Raw genomic sequence first — 23,757 nt, forward strand, 5'->3', positions numbered from 1 at the left:
AGTTGGGTTTAACGCCGCTTTTAACAGTATTCCAGTTATATCACGGCGTGTCAGCTTAATGTGGGTGGAAAGCCCGAAGTGATGCAAGTCTCAGACGTTTACCACTTTGGTGAAACCCACGAGCACGGGTATGGTGCTGACAAACCTAGAAACATAATCGGGTCGAACCGGGGTTCCAACCCACAATCATAGGTTTCTGGCGTGCCCAAGGGACGCAACTCTGCACAGCGAATCCAAGCTCCTTAGACGACTGGGCCACCCGTGCCCCCCAATGTGAGAGAACGACAACAATGTGAGTAGACTATAGAAACAATGTCAGTAGACGGGAGAAACAACGTCAGTAGACGGGAGAAAAAACGTTACTAGATAATAGAAACGGTGTCAGCAGGCGATTAAAACAATGTCAGTAGACGATAGAAACAATATCAGTAGATGACAACAATGTCAGCAGACGATGGAAATAATGTCAGTAGAGTGTGAAAACAGTGTCAGTAAACGATGACAACAATGTCAGTAGACGATGGAAATAATGTCAGTAGAGTTAAAAACAGTGTCAGTAAACGATGACAACAATGTCAGTAGACGATGGAAATAATGTCAGTAGAGTGTGAAAACAATGTCAGTAAACGATGACAACAATGTCAGTAGATGATGGCAATAATGTCAGTAGAGTGTGAAAACAATGTCAGTAAACGATGACAACAATGTCAGTAGACGATGGAAATAATGTCAGTAGAGTGTGAAAACAGTGTCAGTAAACGATGACAACAATGTCAGTAGACGATGGAAATAATGTCAGTAGAGTGTGAAAACAATGTCAGTAAACGATGACAACAATGTCAGTAGACGATGGAAATAATGTCAGTAGAGTGTGAAAACAATGTCAGTAAACGATGACAACAATGTCAGTAGACGATGGAAATAATGTCAGTAGAGTGTAAAAACAATGTCAGTAGATGACAACAATGTCAGCAGACAACGGAAATAATGTCAGTAGAGTGTGAAAACAATGTCAGTAAACGATGACAACAATGTCAGTAGACGATGGAAATAATGTCAGTAGAGTGTAAAAACAATGTCAGTAGATGACAACAATGTCAGTAGACGATGGAAATAATGTCAGTAGAGTGTGAAAACAATGTCAGTAAACGATGACAACAATGTCAGTAGACGATGGAAATAATGTCAGTAGAGTGTGAAAACAATGTCAGTAAACGATGACAACAATGTCAGTAGACGATGGAAATAATGTCAGTAGAGTGTGAAAACAATGTCAGTAAACGATGACAACAATGTCAGTAGACGATGGAAATAATGTCAGTAGAGTGTGAAATCAATGTCAGTAAACGAAGACAACAATGTCAGTAGACGATGGAAATAATGTCAGTAGAGTGTAAAAACAATGTCAGTAGATGACAACAATGTCAGTAGACGATGGAAATAATGTCAGTAGAGTGTGAAAACAATGTCAGTAAACGATGACAACAAAGTCAGAAGACGATGGAAATAATGTCAGTAGAGTGTGAAAACAATGTCAGTAAACGATGACAACAATGTCAGTAGACGATGGAAATAATGTCAGTAGAGTGTAAAAACAATGTCAGTAGATGACAACAATGTCAGCAGACAATTGAAATAATGTCAGTAGAGTGTGAAAACAATGTCAGTAAACGATGACAATGTCAGTAGACGATGGAAATAATGTCAGTAGAGTGTGAAAACAATGTCAGTAAACGATGACAACAATGTCAGTAGACGATGGAAATAATGTCAGTAGAGTGTAAAAACATTGTCAGCAGACAGTGAAAATATTATCAGCAGACGATGAAATCAATGTTAGTAGACAGAGAAAACACTGCAAGTTTTAAGGCCGTGCTAAAACAAATGAGGACAAATGACCTTCAATGAATCCACTGACCTGAGCATGGTGGTCTGGGTTCGCACTCAGGACTTGCTTCACACGATCCGCTTCTTTTAACAGTTTAGCCATCGATCTCTCATTCTTGAAGACATCATTCTTCGTCTTTTTCTGCTCATTAAACACTTTGGCAAGGTGGTTCCGCAGTCTCAGAGTCACGTCAAGGCCGCCTAGTGTTCGGTCAAACCTGAAATGGAGAAACGGATTGTCTGAACACAGGTGATGGGACCTATTCTAACCCGAGTCTTGATGATGTGACTAACAACAGTCTCGATGATGTGACTAACAATAGAGTGCTGGGATCCATTCTAACCCGAGTCTTGATGTGACTAACAACAGTCTCGATGATGTGACTAACAACAGAGTGCTGGGATCTATTCTAACCTGAGTCTTGATGATGTGACTAACAACAGTCTCGATGATGTGACTAACAACAGAGTGCTGGGATCCATTCTAACCCGAGTCTTGATGTGACTAACAACAGTCTCGATGATGTGACTAACAACAGAGTGCTGGGATCTATTCTAACCTGAGTCTCGATGATGTGACTAACAACAGAGTGTTGGGATCTATTCTAACCTGAGTCTTGATGATGTGACTAACAACAGAGTCTCGATGATGTGACTAACAACAGAGTGCCGGGATATATTCTAACACTGGTCCTGATGGGGCCAGAACATGTCAGCGAGGCTATCTTCTGGGACGGTCTGATGAAGCGGTGGAGCTACTTACCCCACACCCTTGATGACGACTTGGGGGTTGGTCTCCACTCTGGTGCCCTCCTTCATCTTCACAACTTGGTAGCCTGGCAACCACACGATGTATGCATCAAGAGCCAATAACCATGGAAACTAACAGGGAAAATCTAAACTGTTTGTTTCTTTATGTTGTAGCAAAGTCACATCAAACTTACTGCTTATGTTATCACAGACATATTGCATCAATGTCACGGCAGGAATATAATTATCGCTCGTCAATCGTTTACCATTTTATCTATATCGCAGTACCATCCATCGATCCAAGTGACTGAGAGAGTATGTTTGTTTGCTTGCCGCACTCAGCAATATTCCAGCTATATGACGGTGGTCTGTAAAATAATAGTCTGGACCAGATAATCCAGTGATTGACATCATGAGCATCGATCCACCCAATTGGGATCGATGACATGTATCAACCAAGTCAGCAAGCCTGAACACCCGATCCCGTTAGTCGCCTTTTACGACAAGCAGAGTCGCCTTTTACCGCAAGCATGGGTTGCTGAAGACCTATTCTACCCCGGAATCTTCACGGGTCCTGAGCGAGTATGGTTTTACGCCACTTTTGGCAATATTCCAGCAATATGATGGTAACAGACACCAGAGTCGATAACTGAAGCCCTCACATAACAGAGCAGGGGGCAGCCTCAGAGAAGACTCAGTTACCTCCTGTCTACTGTCACAGTGTGGGGAAAGATCAACACACTGGTTGTCTTCACAGGCCAAAGTCTCATTCTACATCTTTGTCAAAAAGAGCCAGCTGTCAATTTGACCATCTGATGTCCTATCGATCAGCTCTTAACGTAACATGGGGTGGTCGGGTAGCCTAGTGGTTAAAGCGTTCGCTCGTCACGCCGAAGACCCGGGTTCGATTCCCGACATGCGTACAATGTGTGAAGCCCATTTCTGGTGTCCCCTGCCGTGATATTGCTGGAATATTACTAAAAGCGGCGTAAAACCATACTCACTCACTCTCTTAACGTAACCATGGCAATCAAATATTAACTTGTGACACTGACTTTCAGTATTCCAACCGTTGGACGAGAGTGAACAGATCTCAACAACTGACTTTCTTAATAGCAGATGCTGCACAAGATGATGGGTTCGATTCGGTTTGTTGTTATACGCCGCACTCAGCTATATTCCAGCTATATGATGATGGTCGGTAAATAATCAAGTCTGGACCAGACAATCCAGTGATTGATATCATGGGCATAGATCCACGCAATTAGGATCGATGACATGCTTCAACAAGGCAGCGAGTCTGACCACCCGATCCCATTAGTCGCCTCTTACGACAAGCATAGTCGCCTCTTACGACAAGCATAGTCGCCTTTTACGACAAGCACAGTTGCCTCTTACGACAAGCATAGTCGCCTCTTACGACAAGCATAGTCGCCTCTTACGACAAGCATAGTCGCCTTTTACGTCTTTTAGTTAATGGTATTTCGGTTTTTAGGAAGTTGGTCTTAAATCCTTATTACTTTGGTGACACCCACCAGAGTGAGTGAGTATGGTTTTATGCCGTTTTTAGCAATATTCCAGCAATATCACGGCGGGGGACACCAGAAATGGGCTTCACACATTGTACCCATGTCGGGATTCGAACCCGGGTCTTCGGCGTGACGAGCCAACGCTTTAACCACTAGGCTACCCGACCGCCCCCCTTACGACATGAATGATATAAAGAATGTCTGAATTCTTGATTTGTCAGATGGAATTGTTGTTGTGACTCACCTACAACGGTGGCGACGGTGCTGGTGGCGCCCATGTCGTAGAAGATGTAGTACTGCATGGTGGAGTTGAAGTTCTTCCTCCTGAACACACCGTAGTTCAAGGCCACTGGTAGAAAACAATCGGATTTTGTTGAGATAAGGTTTCTTGACGTTTACAAATGTGTCAGTAGCTTGCAAGTGTTTCACATAGATAAGGCCCACTCATATCAAATTGATGACTGGACAACTCGTATCACAGATGACAGGACCACTCGTACCCAATATCTCAGAGATGACTGGACCACTCGTACCCCATATCACATAGATGACTGGACCATTCGTACCAAATATCACATAGATGACTGGACCACTCATACCCCATATCACATAGATGACAGGACCATTCGTACCAAATATCACATAGATGACTGGACCACTCGTACCCCATATCACATAGATGACTGGACCATTCGTACCAATTATCACATAGATGACTGGACCACTCATACCCCATATCACATAGATGACAGGACCACTCGTACCCAATATCACATAGATGACTGGACCACTCATACCCCATATCATATAGATGACTGGACCACTCATACCCCATATCAAATAGATGACTGGACCACTCATACCCCATATCACATAGATGACTGGACCACTCATACCCCATATCAAATAGATGACTGGACCACTCATACCCCATATTACATAGATGACTGGACCACTCATACCCCATATTACATAGATGACTGGACCACTCATACCCCATATTACATAGATGACTGGACCACTCATACCCCATATCAAATAGATGACTGGACCACTCATACCCCATATTACATAGATGACTGGACCACTCATACCCCATATCACATAGATGACTGGACCACTCATACCTCATATCATATAGATGACAGGACCACTCGTACCCCATATCACATAGATGACTGGACCACTCATACCTCATATCACATAGATGACTGGACCACTCATACCCCATATTACATAGATGACTGGACCACTCATACCCCATATTACATAGATGACTGGACCACTCATACCCCATATTACATAGATGACTGGACCACTCATACCCCATATCACATAGATGACTGGACCATTCATACCCCATATCACATAGATGACTGGACCACTCATACCCCATATTACATAGATGACTGGACCACTCATACCCCATATTACATAGATGACTGGACCACTCATACCCCATATTACATAGATGACTGGACCACTCATACCCCATATCACATAGATGACTGGACCACTCATACCTCATATCACATAAATGACTGGAACACCCATACCTCATATCACATAGATGACTGGACCACTCATACCTATATCACATAGATGACTGGACCACTCATACCTCATATCATATAGATGACTGGACCACTCATATCATATAGATGACTGGACCACTCATACCCCATATCACATAGATGACTGGACCACTTATACCCTATATCACATAGATGACTGGACCACTCATACCCCATATCACATAGATGACAGGACCACTCATACCCCATATCAAATAGATGACTGGACCATTCGTACCAAATATCACATAGATGACAGGACCACTCATACCCCATATCACATTGATGAGTGGACAACTCATACCCCATATCACATAGATGAGTGGACCACTCATACCCCATATCACATAGATGAGTGGACCACTCATACCCCATATCACATAGATGACTGGACCACTCATACCTCATATCACATAGATGACTGGACCACATATACCTCATATCACATAGATGAGTGGACCACTCATACCTCATATCATATAGATGACTGGACCACTCATACCCCATATCACATAGATGACTGGACCACTCATACCTCATATCACATAGATGACTGGACCACATATACCTCATATCACATAGATGACTGGACCACTCATACCCCATATTACATAGTTGACTGGACCACCCATATTACATCGATGACTGTAGCACTCATATTACATAGATGACAGGACCACTCCTACCCCATATTACATAGTTGACTGGACCACTCATATTACATAGATGACTGGACCACTCATATCAAATAGTTGACAGGACCACTCATACCCCATATCACAGAGATGATAGACACGAAGCAGGTTAAAGACATTTACCACCCATGAGTATGGTCCTAACAAACCAAGAATCGGGGGGAAATGAGGGATTCAAACCCATGGCCATCAGTTCCCCGACACCATGGCTATATCCCATCGCGCGAACGTCACAAGGAAGTAGCAACATACCGGCGGCGTTGTCACTCATCAACTGCAGAACGTTGAGTCCGATCATGTCGGCGGCGCTCTTCACGGCCCGTCTCTCCGCCTGGTTGAAGTACGCTGGCACGGTGATGACGGCATCCTTGATAGGGTGGTCTGCAGGGGAGAAAGGACACGTGGCAACACCTCAAGATAGGCTATGTACTGGTGTAAAATGTCAAAATAAATCACCACTACCTCGTTTAATTTTGAGTTATTTCCTTTAATGGCATTTAGAAGTTGGAATGATGAACAAGAGAGATAGTTCTCTGGATATACAACTTCTCAGCATCAGAAATGGCACTAGTCCTGTAGTCCTGTAGTCCTTGCCAAACTGTTAAGGTATCCTGAGGACTAGCAGAAATTTGCTCTCGTTAAGGATTTTACTATATGTTATTATAAGGACTAGTGGACTAAAACTGTTAGTTTCTATCATTGCTTCTTAATCACAATGAATGCAACATTTCGGTGTAGGTCTAACACTACTATCAAGCAAGTGATGTTTTGTTTGTTTGTTTGTTGTTTAACCTTGCACTCAGCAGTATTCCAGCTATATGATGGTGGTCGGTAAATAATTGAGTCTGGACCAGACAATCCAGTGATTATTATCATGAGCATCGATCCACGCATTTGGGATTGATGACATGTATCAACCAAATCAGCGAGCCTGACCACCCGATCCTGTAAGTCGCCTCTTACGACAAGGATGGGTTGCTGAAGACCTGTTCTACCCCGGATCTTCACGGGTCTCATGTGCATGAAGTCCAAATGTCTCACTGCTAGTAACTCGGTGTTCATTGTCTTCAAGAAAGATTGCAAGTAATAACACAGAGGTCACAAGTATAATGCAATGTAAAGTGAGTGAGTGAGTATGGTTTTACGCCGCTTTTAGCAATATTCCAGTAATATCATGGCGGGGGACATCAGAAATGGGCTTCACACATCTTCGGCGTAACGAGCTGACGCTTTAATCACTAGGCTACCCGACCACCCCCAATGTAAAGTGAAAACGCTATGTCCACTAGACCACAGAGGTATGTAAAGTGAAAACAAACTTCTTGTAGTATAAAGAAATAAAAATGTCTAACATCAGCAATATTCCAGACATATCATTGGGGTTGGGATCACTGCAGACCTGTGAAAACGGTCGGGTATAAGAATTTTAGGGTAAGATGAGGTGAAATGGGGCTTAGCGTTGTGTTCAAGATTATTGCACTTATAAAGCGACGTGCATGCACGTGTGTGTGGCTGCTTGTACTAGTCCGGACTGATGTCGATTTATAGCGCTAGCACACTGAGATACCCACTCAGACACAGTATACTGACTCTAAGCCAACCAGTCCTTGTTTTAGCCCCTTAATGCCGAACACCAGGCAGTGGAACAACAAGTACCATCTATTAACGTCTCTTTGTATGATGCAGATGGGTGGGGGGTTGTGAACCACAGAACTTCCGCTCTCTGGGCAGACGCTATGTCCACTAGACCACAGAGGTAGGAGAATATCACCATCACTTTGTTGATCGGTGACACTGCTCCCAACTCTGCTCCATAGGTGACTATTAAAATGTTAAACAGCTGCAATATTAATGAGTGCGTTGCTAAAAATCAAACAAACGTTACTGCAAAAATTCGTCCCCTAATTACCTCCAAACTCCTCGGCATACTCCCGGGCAGACTCAAGGATCATAGCAAGCAGCTCTTCCGGCGTGTAGGTCGTCTCCCCACTGAAACAACACCCATGACATCACCACCAGGGTCTACAGACACACCATAGCATACACCCTAGACACACCATAGCATACAACCTAGACACACCATAGCATACACCCTAGACACACCATACACCCTAGACACACCATAGCATACACCCTAGCATACACCCTAGACACACCATAGCATACACCCTAGACACACCATAGCATACACCCTAGACACACCCTAGACACACCATAGCATACACCCTAGACACACCCTAGCATACACCCTAGACACACCATAGCATACACCCTAGACACACCATAGCATACACCCTAGACACACCCTAGACACACCATAGCATACACCCTAGACACACCATAGCATACACCCTAGACACACCCTAGCATACACCCTAGACACACCATAGCATACACCCTAGCATACACCCTAGACACACCATAGCATACACCCTAGACACACCATAGCATACACCCTAGACACACCCTAGGCACACCATAGCATACACCCTAGACACACCATAGCATACACCCTAGACACACCATAGCATACACCCTAGACACACCATAGCATACACCCTAGACACACCATACACCCTAGACACACCAGAGCATACACCCTAGACACACCAGAGCATACACCCTAGCATACACCCTAGACACACCATAGCATACACCCTAGACACACCAGAGCATACAACCTAGACACACCATAGCATACACCCTAGACACACCCTAGACACACCATAGCATACACCCTAGACACACCATAGCATACACCCTAGACACACCATAGCATACACCCTAGACACACCATACACCCTAGACACACCAGAGCATACACCCTAGACACACCAGAGCATACACCCTAGACACACCATAGCATACACCCTAGACACACCAGAGCATACACCCTAGACACACCAGAGCATACAACCTAGACACACCATAGCATACACCCTAGCATACACCCTAGACACACCATAGCATACACCCTAGACACACCATAGCATACACCCTAGACACACCCTAGACACACCATAGCATACACCCTAGACACACCATAGCATACACCCTAGACACACCATAGCATACACCCTAGACACACCATAGCATACACCTTAGACACACCAGAGCATACACCCTAGACACACCAGAACATACACCCTAGCATACACCCTAGACACACCAGAGCATACACCCTAGACACACCAGAGCATACACCCTAGACACACCAGAGCATACACCCTAGACACACCAGAGCATACAACCTAGACACACCAGAACATACAACCTAGACACACCATAGCATACACCCTAGACACACCCTAGACACACCATAGCATACACCCTAGACACACCATAGCATACACCCTAGACACACCATAGCATACACCCTAGACACACCAGAACATACACCCTAGACACACCAGAACATACACCCTAGCATACACCCTAGACACACCAGAGCATACACCCTAGACACACCAGAGCATACACCCTAGACACACCAGAGCATACACCCTAGACACACCAGAGCATACAACCTAGACACACCAGAACATACAACCTAGACACACCATAGCATACACCCTAGACACACCCTAGACACACCATAGCATACACCCTAGACACACCATAGCATACACCCTAGACACACCATAGCATACACCCTAGACACACCATAGCATACACCCTAGACACACCATACACCCTAGACACACCAGACCATACACCCTAGACACACCATAGCATACACCCTAGACACACCAGAGCATACACCCTAGACACACCAGAGCATACAACCTAGACACACCATAGCATACACCCTAGCATACACCCTAGACACACCATAGCATACACCCTAGACACACCATAGCATACACCCTAGACACACCCTAGACACACCATAGCATACACCCTAGACACACCATAGCATACACCCTAGACACACCCCAGCATACACCCTAGACACACCAGAGCATACACCCTAGACACACCAGAGCATACACCCTAGACACACCAGAACATACACCCTAGACACACCATAGCATACACCCTAGCATACACCCTAGACACACCAGAGCATACACCCTAGACACACCAGAGCATACACCCTAGACACACCAGAGCATACACCCTAGACACACCATAGCATACACCCTAGACACACCCTAGACACACCATAGCATACACCCTAGACACACCATAGCATACACCCTAGACACACCATAGCATACACCCTAGACACACCATACACCCTAGACACACCAGAGCATACACCCTAGACACACCATAGCATACACCCTAGACACACCATAGCATACAACCTAGACACACCATAGCATACACCCTAGACACACCATACACCCTAGACACACCATAGCATACACCCTAGACACACCATACACCCTAGACACACCATACACCCTAGACACACCATACACCCTAGACACACCATACACCCTAGACACACTGTACACCCTAGACACACTGTACACCCTAGACACACTGTACACCCTAGACACACTGTACACCCTAGACACACCATACACCCTAGACACACCATACACCCTAGACACACCATACACCCTAGACACACCATACACCCTAGACACACTTTACACCCTAGACACACCGTACACCCTAGACACACCATACACCCTAGACACACCATACACCCTAGACACACCGTACACCCTAGACACACCATACACCCTAAACACACCATACACCCTAGACACACCATACACCCTAGACACACCATACACCCTAGACACACACATATAGGGAACGTCTTGTGTAATGATGGGACACTCATGAACATTTTAGTTTTGCCATTTGGAAGTTTTAATACTATTACCGTATTCGACATATTAAGCGCCACGCTCTTATAAGCGTCGAATACGGTATGACGAACAAAAATGTTTTCCAAACATCTGTCCAATACTCCACTTAAGCTCAGTGTTCATAATGAGCACAATCCACGTAGCCTGTTGCTACTGTATGTCCTCTCTGGCTAGTGAAAATAGAATCAAGGTAGTCCGACTTAACTTTCTATCTATTCACCTGTCAACTGTGAAACTTTGAAAGAGGAATACCCAGCCAAAATGGTCAGTAGCTCGATTTTAGTGAGTGAGCGAGTATGGTTTAACCCGCATTAGAAATTGGCACTAGTCTTATAGCCCTTGCCAAACTGCACAATAGTTAAGGTATCATAAGGACGAGTTAAAATTTGTCATTTTTAAGGGTTTTGCTATATGATATCACTATGAGCACTAGAGGACTGAACATTTTAGTTTCTACCGCTTGTTTTATGCCGCTCTTAGCAATATTCCAGCAATATTATGACAGGTAACACCCGAAATGGGCTTCACACATTGTAACCATATGGGGAATCGAACCCAGGTCTTTGGTGTAGCGGGCGAACGATTTCACACTGAGGCTACCCCACCGCCCTAGCAAAATTTTAAATTTCAACATAAGGAATTTTGTATCCCGGGCAACCGTAGAGCAAAGATGATCATAACTCCTATACTTTATTGCAGCGTACATGTTCAGGCCTACGTTGGTCATTACGCTAACGCATGCTTATATTTGGGTGGTCAGGCTCGCTGACTTGGTTGATGCTTATCATCGTATCGCAATTGCGTGGATCCATGCTCATGATGTCAATGACTCGACTGTCTGGTTCAGATTTGATTATTTTCAGGCTGACGTCATATAGCTGGAATATTGCTGAGTGCTGCGTTAAACATCAAACAAACAAACAAACAAACAAACACAACATCTTGTTGAATGAGGCCCAGTCTGGATTATTAGGGATACAAAATCCAGGATATTATTTGGCAAAGATACGCAGCAAGCGAAAAACTCACTCCTCAGTTCGGAACAGAACCGTCCCCCTCTCTTCGTCCTTCACCAAGTCATAGAAGGGGAAGCGTTCCTTGTACAGCTGAACCTGCGGGTCGTCAAAGTGTCGGCCTACAACGTGTGTCAAATACCAGAAGGCCTTGCGGGGGAACCGGACAGACTGAAACAGCAACATGCGTTCATTCTCTTAGATAAAATATATACAAAGAAAAACAAGCATAACAGACACACAAAAGCCGCCTGGGACTTGCTCTAAAGATTCAATGACACTGATTTTTTTTTTTATTAATATGCTGCTAGCTGACCCACCCACCGACTGAGTGAGTGAGTTGGGTTTAACGTCGCTTTTAACAGTATTCCAGTTATATCACGGCGTGTCAGCTTAATGTGGGGGGAAAGCCCGAAGTGATGCAGACTCAGACGTTTACCGCTTCGGTGAAAACCACGAGCACGGGTATGGTGCTGACAAACCTAGAAACATAATCGGGTAACGAACCCACAATCATAGGTTTCTGGCATGCCCTAGGGACGCAACTCTGCACAACGAATCGCGGCACCTAAGGTGACCGGGCCACCCGTTACCATGGTTACTATACAAGATCACTGGGAGCAGTGGTCATCAGACACTCTGTTGTTTTCAATTTGTTTCGATGGAATTAGAAATAATTTGAAAGGTAAAAAAAATCAAAACACAACAGTCACCAGTTGAAAACATCTTTGAGGAGTCAGAAAAAACAAATGATACGTGAGTTGTGCTCTGAGATGGAACCCTTCATTTAATGGAAATTAAGTTGTTGTTGGCAACCAGAAATAACCATAATCTCCCCAATTCCTTAAAAGCAAAAGGCACCCGACTGATATCCATGATATCTGTGCAAACCTTGACAAAAATTATCGAACCATCCTTTCATTGTGCTCCAGGAACAATCTGACAGACAGAAGAATGGACGGGACAGCACCCATTCTTAAAATCGGCCTCCGACTTCACAACGTTAGAGAAAACAAAGCATAAGTGAGTTGTGGATAGGGCCGCTTTGAACAGAATATCAGATATATCTTTAAATCTTTGAGTATACATCCACCCATTGAGTTATAAAACATAACCTGCACCAAATGACACAAAATCTCTGAAAAGTTGGTTGCTGTGATAGGTAGAACTCGGCAAGTTCCCACCAAAGACAAGCACTTGTGTATTATTATATACCCAGCACCCCTGAAATAGAATGGACTGTGCTGTTTATGCAAATGCATCGGGGTCATCGGTCTATGCAGGGGTAGAAACTAACATTTTAGTCCACTAGTTCATACAATGATAACATATAGCAAAACCCTTTAAAATTGCACATTTCTACTCGTCCTTATGATACTTTTACCACTGGCCAGTTGGTAAGGGCTACAGGACTAGTGCCACTTTCTACCACTCTGTATTCCAATCTGTGTTACCAGCTGGTGTATCACTACTGGCCAGCCAGACAGTGACAGCCAACATTGATTCAAGTCAACACTATTCCAGCTGAGGGACTTTAAGTGACCATGGCCGACACACACGGGGCAATATATCATAATTTTGTCTAAAAAATGTAAGATGTTTTTCAAAGTGATTATTTTTATTATACAGGGTTATTTCTACATTGAATTTGGAATAATGTAAACCTGGGGACCAAAGACTCTTCCTTAATATTGCCCGGTTATTAGTGACAGAGCACCAGGTAACTTTCTGAGCAATTGAGTTTTTACTCTAGGGTTTCTATTTTAATTGTGTTATTACATTTTTCATTGGGTAACCACTATTTTTTCACTCATCTATTCATCAAGCTATTGGGTTTTTCCCATATTAGTGAACATTTTAAGATTTAAAAAAATGAAATAAGGTTTTAGATGTACATAACTGTTCTTAGTATATAGGCTTGACTCGGAAAGTAAATTAGCTTGTGTTTCAGAAATTAGCTCCTTTGTACGCATGCTGAAAAAGCTTCATTGGGAATTTACGGGACCCGTTTTAATGTATTTCAGTTATTCATTTAATGCATAATGGGTGGGGGTGGTGGGATTTTTACGCAAATACGCAGCTTATCTGTAGCGAAATACAAGTCACCTCCTGAAAGCCATAACATTATTTATAACAACAACAGCATGAATTGAAGGTTTTTTTATTCCTGTAAGGGAATTTATAGACATTTGCTGCAGACAAAAATTTGTCTGGACAAATCCCGGCAGCTGCCATAGAGAGTTGAAAAATAATAATTAATTGAGACTGGACCAGAAAAAATTGGGACTAAACAAACCAAACATGATCCATCACACTGGAGAGGGCTGATACAGTCAAACCAGGGCCCCACATACTCACAATAATAATAAGACCATATATAGACCAGCATATTTCCAGACCACACTGGGACAAACTCAAACATCTGCATTATTATTTCTCATGTAGTGGATGACTGTGCACTCCATTTTCACCTTCATCTGTGGTGGTAATAATTATGTGCTGGGGGCCAATGTACTTGTAAATGGTACACCAGGGCCCACTTGTACAAAACGATCTTAGTGCTAAGACTATTGTAAACCTATGCTAAAGTATGGGAGTTAAGATCATCTTAGCGCTAAGATCGCATTGTGCAAATGGGCCCTGATCCGTAGACAAAGTCTCACCGTGGTGTACGCCTGGTTGGCGAACTGTCTCTCCCCGTCACGGAACGCCACCAGTGTACGCGTCTTGCGACTGGACTCCCTGTTTGTGACGATCTCCATGGGAACGCCAGGCTACAAAATAAAATGGTGGCTTGTGTGACTGATCTGGCACAAAATTAAGCTTCAGGTTCTTCTCCATCTTTCCGAGGAGATAACTGACAATAAAAGTCCAGTTTCCACCCTTGCACCAAATGGTGCTGACAAACCTAGAAACATAATCGAGGTGAACTGGGATTGGAACCCACAATCATAGGTTTCAGGCATGCCCAAGGGACGCAACTCTGCACAGCGAATTGTAGTGCCTTAGATGACTGGGCCACCCGTGCGCCCCTCCAGTATTTGAGTCTCAAGACTTCCATCTTTAGCATTAGGCCTAGAGTATGACAAAGACCTAGAATTTGGTGCTTAATTTGGTGAAGATGAAATGGAGTATAATGTCACATTACTGCACTTACACAGTTATGTGAATGTATGTGTATGTCAGCTTGCTGTAGTCTGGACTAGAAGGTTTTATAGTGCTCGCCCACTGAGATACCATGCCACAGTTTAGCATGGATACCCCACTAAGACACAGTATACTGACTCTAAACCAAACAAGTCCTTATCCCCTTAATGCTGAGCGTCAGGCAGGGTAAGAACAAGTACCATATTTTAACTTTGGCTGGCATGGCCGACCTGTGGATTGAACCTCGAACCTTCCACTCTCCATGCAGACACTATCCAATTGACCATGGAGGTGGTCACAGTTTACTTGTCAAGCTACTAACCTTAACAATGGCTATCTTCATGAACTCGGCTCCAAGATCAATGGACATGACAGCCACACCCGCTGAAAATATAACATGCAGAAATACAGTTAAGTTTTACCAGACGAAACACTCTGGTTCTCTAAGCATATGGGTTAGAAATGGTTATGCTTGTTGCTTATGTAGCAAAAGGCGACTAACGAACTCAGTAGTCATGGTCGCGGACTTGGTTGATACTCGTACATGTCATTGTATCCCAATTGCGTAGATAGATGTTCATGTCAATCACTGTATCGCCTGGTCGAGATTTGATCATTTATCATCCAAAACTGGCTCCCACAGGAGATATCGCTTGGATTAGATCAAGCGATATCTACACTGTAGATATCGCTGCAATGAAATTACATCACAATGCTTTGCAGACCATTGTGACGTCACTGGTTACCATGACGTCACAATCAAATGACATCACTAAGGGCTCTGCTACTGAAGCTGTTAGCAGTACTTTTTACACTGAAAACACTGCTAATTATGTCTACAAATTGAAAAAGTTGGAAGAATGATGTTGGATGATAAATAAAATCTCACCCTCGTGTCTTTTGATATCAAATATATCAACACTCGTTGATAAAAGTGGCAAAATTCCTCGGCAAGCCTCGGAATTTTTCCACTTTTATCAACGAGTGTTGATATATTTGACATCAAAAGACACTCGGTTGAGATTCTCTATTTATTGACCGGCATCATATTGCTGAGTGCTATGTTTAAACAACAAACAGAAATAACCTGGCTATTCACATTGATTTTTGTGCAGCCATGATGGAATAGGTGAGCCAACCTGTAGCTAAACACAAAGGGAGTCTTATTTAGCTTGTTGATATCTGGGATGAGCTGATTGTCTCTAAATTAAGATAGCCCTTAAATACTACAATTATCATCACTATGTGCAAAACCATTTTTCTGCTCAGTGGGGAAAAATATTACCTGTTAGTCCGATAAAGCTGCATAGCACAGCACCAAGTACTGTTATACCCAGCCTCATGTTCTGGAACATAAATAATAAGTATTATCGCAGGGTTCGCATTACTTATAAGTTAGTACACCATCATGAAAATGTATGGATATTAAATTTAGTTAGTATATTTATATCAATGATATAAAATAAATACAAACGAAATTATCATTACTTTTTACACCATGCAATCAAAACTGTGTATTTCGCCTGTGGTTGAAACAAGTAACTTACGACACAATGTACTTAATTGGGTCATCTGAAGTCTGTAATACGCAAGAATTGAAAATTTGAAAATTGAAAGAGGGACCATTTATTTCCCGGTTATGTGTAAACTGTAAACTTCGTCCTAGGCTAAAAGACATTTCAATAATTACACCTTGTTCAGTTGTTTTTTAACAACATCTTGTTCTGTTAAGAAACGTGATATATAATTCGAAACACATATAAAAGGTTTCGTGTGAAAATAGAGTTAAAAACCTTTTTTTTAAATCGATCGGTTGGAACAGATGTGGACTGCACATATACAGAGGTTTCGAGAACGTCAAATTAAACACGTTGTACCCACGTGGAGACCAGCATCGGCGATACAGACATGGAATTAAATTGGTCCAGGTACGTATGGTGATAAAAGAAATGGCTTACCCGTTCTCTTGTGTCGTATTGTTTATATCTCTCTCATACACGTTGTTTTAGCGAAATTTCTATCTCTTTACTAGCTTTCACAGTCAGCCGGCTGATCGGGCTGTCAGGAGTTGCGAATGTGGCGATTTCTGATTGGTGGAATTATTACTTCCGGGACCGGTTTGGGTAACCACACGTACACTTCCGGTGTGTTCATCCAAGCGGAGATAATTGAATATTGGCCATATATCACACGATATCGAAGCTGATGCAATGGAAACAAGCTATTTTCGTGTCCGATTCCGATTAGATTACATTTGGAGAGAATTTGAGCGTGAAGATATGTTCGTTCACATTCAATTCCGTGGAGTGTCTGCCGACATTGTGGGGTAAAGCGATCGCACGGCAGTATTTGGTTAACAGACGTTGGAGGTCAGACGTGATATCGACTTATGTAAGATGGCTGGAAAACTTGCAATTTAAATATTCAGACACCACAGGAACTCGTTATTGGTCAGTAAATAAAAATATATACCCCCTATATGTAAGTAGCGAATATACTTACACTGTGGCTGATTTCTTTCAGCTTTGTCAATTTTGCAACCAAACAAACTGCATGATTTTGTCCTGTAGTAAGGGATCGGGGTGTCTCGTTTGGCGATTTGGCCGTTGCTCATAATATCAATCACCGAACTGTCTAGTTCCGATGTTAATCATTTTGACAGTGCATGTAACAATGCAAACAATATAAAATGTGTACATAAAAGGTTTACTTAATTTGTTATAAGATCTATATTGTCAGAATCATACAAAATCTTCTAAAATATTCTGTGTTCGTCTTAATTGATAGATCATACTAGGTTCAGACAATTATCTGTGCAGTCAGACCTATATTGTGTTGTTTTGAAATGTCTGACCCCAACTTGTTTTGTTTGTTGTTTAATGCCGCTCACAGCTATATGACAGGGGTCTGGAAATAATCCAGTGATTGGTATTTTGATCAACGATCCATGCCAAGGGGTACATGACTCCCGGTCAACCAAATCTCCGAACCTGACCATCCAATCCATTTGATCGATAATATTTAGGTCCGTGGACTAACATAGGTTGCTAGGGACCTACTCTAACCCGGAAGCCCCAAGGGGGTGTCTGACTATACAAGCATGACGTGGCTGCCTGTAGCCATACTAATTTTCTCACCGGTGTCGTGCCGGGTTAGCGAAAATTCAATTTTCCCTAGTATCAGTAAAGCGAAAACCCAAGTTGGGGTATTTGTCCTACGAAAGCGACAAATGTGTAATTGCTATAAAAACACCGGATTACCGTAGTTTAGATTAGCGCCCGTGCTGTTCAAACAGAGGAGAGGAGAGGAGATTTACTAGAGAGTCGTTTCGTTAAAAAATAATACAGTTGGATGTTTAAACACAGAAGAAATGATCAGTTTCTTAATTGAACAAGCCTCTCCTCTCCTCTCCTTAATTAGAGGAGAGTCGTTTCTTAAGAATACATACAGTATGTATTTGAGGGTATATATAAAGAGTGCAACTTGTTTATCTATGTGGTGTCACATATACACGGACGGATCTTCAGATCCGACCGCCAAACACACAGGTTTCGGAGTCCATACCACACAACCAACTAAAACCACACAATCCTTCCGACTCCCAAACAACCAATCAATATTCACGGCAGAACCAATGGGCATGGCCTCAGTCCTCCATAATCAAGAATCCAAAAACCACAAAAAATCCTAATACTTACCGACTCCCTAAGTGGACTGCAAGCCCTCCAAAACAAAAATACCCAAAACCGACCTAAATTAATAAATCAAATACTTAAAAGCTCCAACGACCTAACTAAGGCAGGCAAACAAATAACATTCTTGTGGATACCCGCCCACGTAGGAATATACGGTAATATAAAGCAGCTAAACTATCCCTCAAAATCCCTCTATGTCCAAAATGGCTAACGCACAAGTTCGAGTGAAAGACAATCTCGTCAACAACGTCATCGGCGACGTTGAGTACACAGATCACGTTGGTGACCTGATCCACTTGGAGTGAATGACTTGAACACAACGTGTATGCCAGTGCAACTGCAAATTTATTATAGAATGTATTTATGTATTTACCATTATATTCTAAGATATAAGTTATTGTTGTTTTTGTAGAAATTATAATGTACATCTATGAAATATTAAAGTATCAGAGTTATTAAATTTGTAAAATGTAAAGTACTTTTGTGCATCTATACTATGCTTCAGCATCTAATAAATTACTACTGTTATTACGGTATACGCATTTCTGTGTTTTTCTTGTAATTTGAGAGTCCCGGTACAGCAATATCCCGTGTTTACTGTAGCGTGACCAATCTTACTGTAGCTTCACAAAAGCGAAGAGATTTTAGAGTTCATTATGGCTAGGTTTCGCTCTCCCGGCCCAGAACCTTTCTCACCTTCACAGATATGGTTTACATTTACGATCTTCGCCAGTTCTAGGGGCCCGCGTTAGTCGAGTTCAAGAACTTCCCGTTATACCGCAATGTGATGAAAGCAACCGAACCAGGTGTCTGGATCTACCGCAACATTTGTCAACTTCAAGTGTGTACACTTAACAGTATATCAACGTGAATAAACATCACTCACACTAACTAAACCGGTTGTCCGTTGATCTGTAATCAGCCAAGAGACTTCAGCATTTGCCTCGAAAACGTGGTCAACTTTACTTGCCGAACAGGAAGCAGAGACGGCAAGTATAGCGTGCGCTATCCACTGACATCACACTCGTGAGAATTCCGGATCAGAATAGGTTAGTTGGTTAACGCCACACTCAGCAATATTACAGCTATATGACGGCAGTCTGTAAATAATCGAGTCTGGACCAGACAATCCTGTGATGATATCATGAGCATCGATCAGAGCAATTGGGATCGATGACCGTGCATCAACCAAGTCAGCGAGCCTGACCACCCGATCCCGTTAGTCGCCTTTTACGGCAAGCATGGGTTGCTGAAGACTTATTCAACCCGGGATCTTCACGGGTCTGAATCAGAATAGGTCAGAATAGGTCGTCCGCCACCTATGCTGGTCGTAAGAGTGAGTGAATTAGGTTTTACGACGCTCTTAGGAATATTCCTGGGTACACATGCATCACACCCGGCACCTATCCGCCATGTTTGTTTAAGGGTTATAATAAGCCGCACGCAACAGCATAACTATTTGGAAAATAGGACGATAAAGCTCAAAATAAGTAGAAAATATGACGGCGGTCTGTAAATAATCGATTCAATACCAGACAATCCAATGATTGACGTTATGAGCATCGATCCACGCAACTGAGATACGATGACATGCATCAACCAAGTCAGCGAGCCTGACCATCCGATCACGTTAGTCGCCTCTTTGGACAAGCATAGTCGCCTTTTACGACAAGCATGGTCAGCAGAAGACCTATTCTAAATCGAATCTTCAAGGGTGTGCTGGCATTTCGGTACACCGACGTCAGTGTAGGTTTACCGAAATTCTAGCCCTGGAGAGGATGGGCTAGGTCGCCACACTCATGATTCACCAGTTCTGAAAGCCCTATATTAATAGGTTATATTTACAATTTCAATAAAGACCTCACAACTACGCCACTCCCGATTATCAAGCGCATCACGTTTCCTTTGAGTATTTATTGATCGAAACAGACTTGAGACTTTATACATGTACTCGAGGATGCAACTGCATCAGTTACGACGTTTCTATTTACCAACGTTGAAGATGCTCAAAGATGAATTTACCACGCATACGTACTGTTAGTACGCCTCTACGCATAGGACCCGTGCGCACAATATTCGTCGAGGACCCGTGCGCTCAATATACGTCGAAGTCCCGTGCACGATACTGTTACAGGAGACGGCGCCATCCATTCGTCACCACTCGTACGTTTCCGTAACCTACATCCGGCTTGTTCCGGAATGGGGCTTTGGTGGCCTCGGATGGGCGCCTCCCGACCGTGGCCCACTACTGCGCATCTTGTTTGTTTGTTTGACGCCGACCTCAGCAATATTCCAGCTCTTTGATGGCGGCCTGTACGTTATGGAGTCTGGATCAGACAAGGCAGTGATTGATATTTTGAGACAGGGTCCCGTCGCCTGGACACGATGACAAACATAATTCTAGTTTATTAATGTTTCACTTCTGTATATGCATAAAACAACTTTATCCAAAACAAAACAAAAAACGCCTTGATAACATGTACAGAATCATTCAATAGAAATACGAGAGAAATTATTATCAAATTCGGACAGATATGCTATACGGATAAAAAAATGTGTTTTTCTTTTAAGAATTAAAAAGCAGACTTTGGTAAGTAATAAAACACCTACTGTCATCACTGAATATAAAACAAAGTTTGTTGATATCCAGTTTCATCAAAAAGAGTTGCCCTGACATCGCCATATAACAAAGAGTGAAACAAAACATGAAACTCCTATACGCTGACATTACAGTGAAAGCTTGTTCAATATTGGACAGGGGAGAGGTCTTCAGCAACCCATGCTTGTCTTCCAAGTGAAGATCCGGGTTATAATAGGTCTTCAGCAACCCATGCTCGTCTCCCCAGTGAAGATCCGGGTTATAATAGGTCTTCAGCAACCCAAGGTTGTCTTCCCAGTGAAGATGCGGGTTATAATAGGTCCTCAGCAACCCATGCTTGTCTCCTAAGTGAAGATCCGGGTTATAATAGGTCTTCAGCAACCCATGCTTGTCTCCCCAGTGAAGATCCGGGTTATAATAGGTCCTCAGCAACCCATGCTTGTCTCCTCAGTGAAGATCCGGGTTATAATAGGTCTTCAGCAACCCATGCTTGTCTCCCCAGTGAAGATCCGGGTTATAATAGGTCCTCAGCAACCCATGCTTTTCTCCCCAGTGAAGATCCGGGTTATAATAGGTCTTCAGCAACCCATGCTTGTCTCCCCAGTGAAGATCCGGGTTATAATAGGTCCTCAGCAACCCATGCTTTTCTCCCCAGTGAAGATCCGGGTTATAATAGGTCTTCAGCAACCCATGCTTTTCTCCCCAGTGAAGATCCGGGTTATAATAGGTCTTCAGCAACCCATGCTTGTCTCCCCAGTGAAGATCCGGGTTATAATAGGTCTTCAGCAACCCAAGCTTGTCTCCCCAGTGAAGATCCGGGTTGAAATAGGCTTTCAACTACCCATGCTTGTCTCCCCAGTGAAGATGCGGGTTATAATAGGTCCTCAGCAACCCATGCTTGTCTCCCCAGTGAAGATGCGGGTTGAAATAGGCTTTCAACTACCCATGCTTGTCTCCCCAGTGAAGATCCGGGTTATAATAGGTCCTCAGCAACCCATGCTTGTCTCCTCAGTGAAGATCCGGGTTATAATAGGTCTTCAGCAACCCATGCTTGTCTCCCCAGTGAAGATCCGGGTTATAATAGGTCCTCAGCAACCCATGCTTGTCTCCCCAGTGAAGATCCGGGTTATAATAGGTCTTCAGCAACCCATGCTTGTCTCCCCAGTGAAGATGCGGGTTATAATAGGTCCTCAGCAACCCATGCTTTTCTCCCCAGTGAAGATGCGGGTTATAATAGGTCTTCAGCAACCCATGCTTTTCTCCCCAGTGAAGATCCGGGTTATAATAGGTCTTCAGCAACCCATGCTTGTCTCCCCAGTGAAGATGCGGGTTATAATAGGTCTTCAGCAACCCATGCTTGTCTCCCCAGTGAAGATCCGGGTTATAATAGGTCTTCAGCAACCCATGCTTGTCTCCCCAGTGAAGATGCGGGTTATAATAGGTCTTCAGCAACCCATGCTTGTCTCCCCAGTGAAGATGCGGGTTATAATAGGTCCTCAGCAACCCATGCTTGTCTCCCCAGTGAAGATGCGGGTTGAAATAGGCTTTCAACTACCCATGCTTGTCTCCCCAGTGAAGATGCGGGTTATAATAGGTCCTCAGCAACCCATGCTTGTCTCCCCAGTGAAGATGCGGGTTGAAATAGGCTTTCAACTACCCATGCTTGTCTCCCCAGTGAAGATGCGGGTTGAAATAGGCTTTCAACTACCCATGCTTGTCGCAAGAGGCGACTTACGGGATCGGGTGGTCAGGCTCGCTGACTTGGATGATGCATGTCATTGTATCCCATCTGCGTGGATCGATGCTCATGATATAAATCACTGGATTGTCTGGTCCAGGCTCGATTATTTACAGACCGCCGTAATATAGCTGGAATTGAGGGCAGTGTTAAACAAGAAACAAACAAACAAACTTATATCAATACACAGATGTGTGTGACGAACCAATATCAAGTTCAGGTATTGCGGAATCTTGTGGCAAACCCTACACCCAAATATCTGTCTGTAACAGAATTTGTCCTGAAGTCAGTTTAATACAAT

The 23,757-nt window shown here is 43.3% G+C and overlaps 1 protein-coding gene across 2 annotated transcripts in view; it reads right to left on the reverse strand.

Moving 5' to 3' along the window:
- LOC124120337 (hypoxia up-regulated protein 1-like) overlaps positions 1–17,522 on the reverse strand; it is a 41,524-nt gene extending 24,002 nt beyond the window's left edge. For both annotated transcript variants that reach the window (XM_048401988.1, XM_048401986.1), the window contains exons 1-10: positions 17,383–17,522; positions 16,710–16,770; positions 15,747–15,808; positions 14,941–15,051; positions 12,294–12,448; positions 8,345–8,424; positions 6,688–6,816; positions 4,411–4,515; positions 2,651–2,723; positions 1,919–2,105 (exon numbers count right to left, since the gene is read on the reverse strand). In XM_048401988.1, the coding sequence (XP_048257945.1) occupies positions 1,919–2,105; positions 2,651–2,723; positions 4,411–4,515; positions 6,688–6,816; positions 8,345–8,424; positions 12,294–12,448; positions 14,941–15,051; positions 15,747–15,808; positions 16,710–16,767 (960 nt within the window). In that variant the 5' untranslated portion in view covers positions 16,768–16,770; positions 17,383–17,522. The remainder of the gene's footprint in view (positions 1–1,918; positions 2,106–2,650; positions 2,724–4,410; positions 4,516–6,687; positions 6,817–8,344; positions 8,425–12,293; positions 12,449–14,940; positions 15,052–15,746; positions 15,809–16,709; positions 16,771–17,382) is intronic.
- Positions 17,523–23,757: the final 6,235 nt, after the last annotated feature.

Source organism: Haliotis rufescens, unplaced genomic scaffold, assembly GCF_023055435.1.
Source record: "Haliotis rufescens isolate VD_foot unplaced genomic scaffold, xgHalRufe1.0.p SCAF_24, whole genome shotgun sequence".
Classification (NCBI taxonomy): Eukaryota; Metazoa; Mollusca; class Gastropoda; order Lepetellida; family Haliotidae; genus Haliotis; species Haliotis rufescens.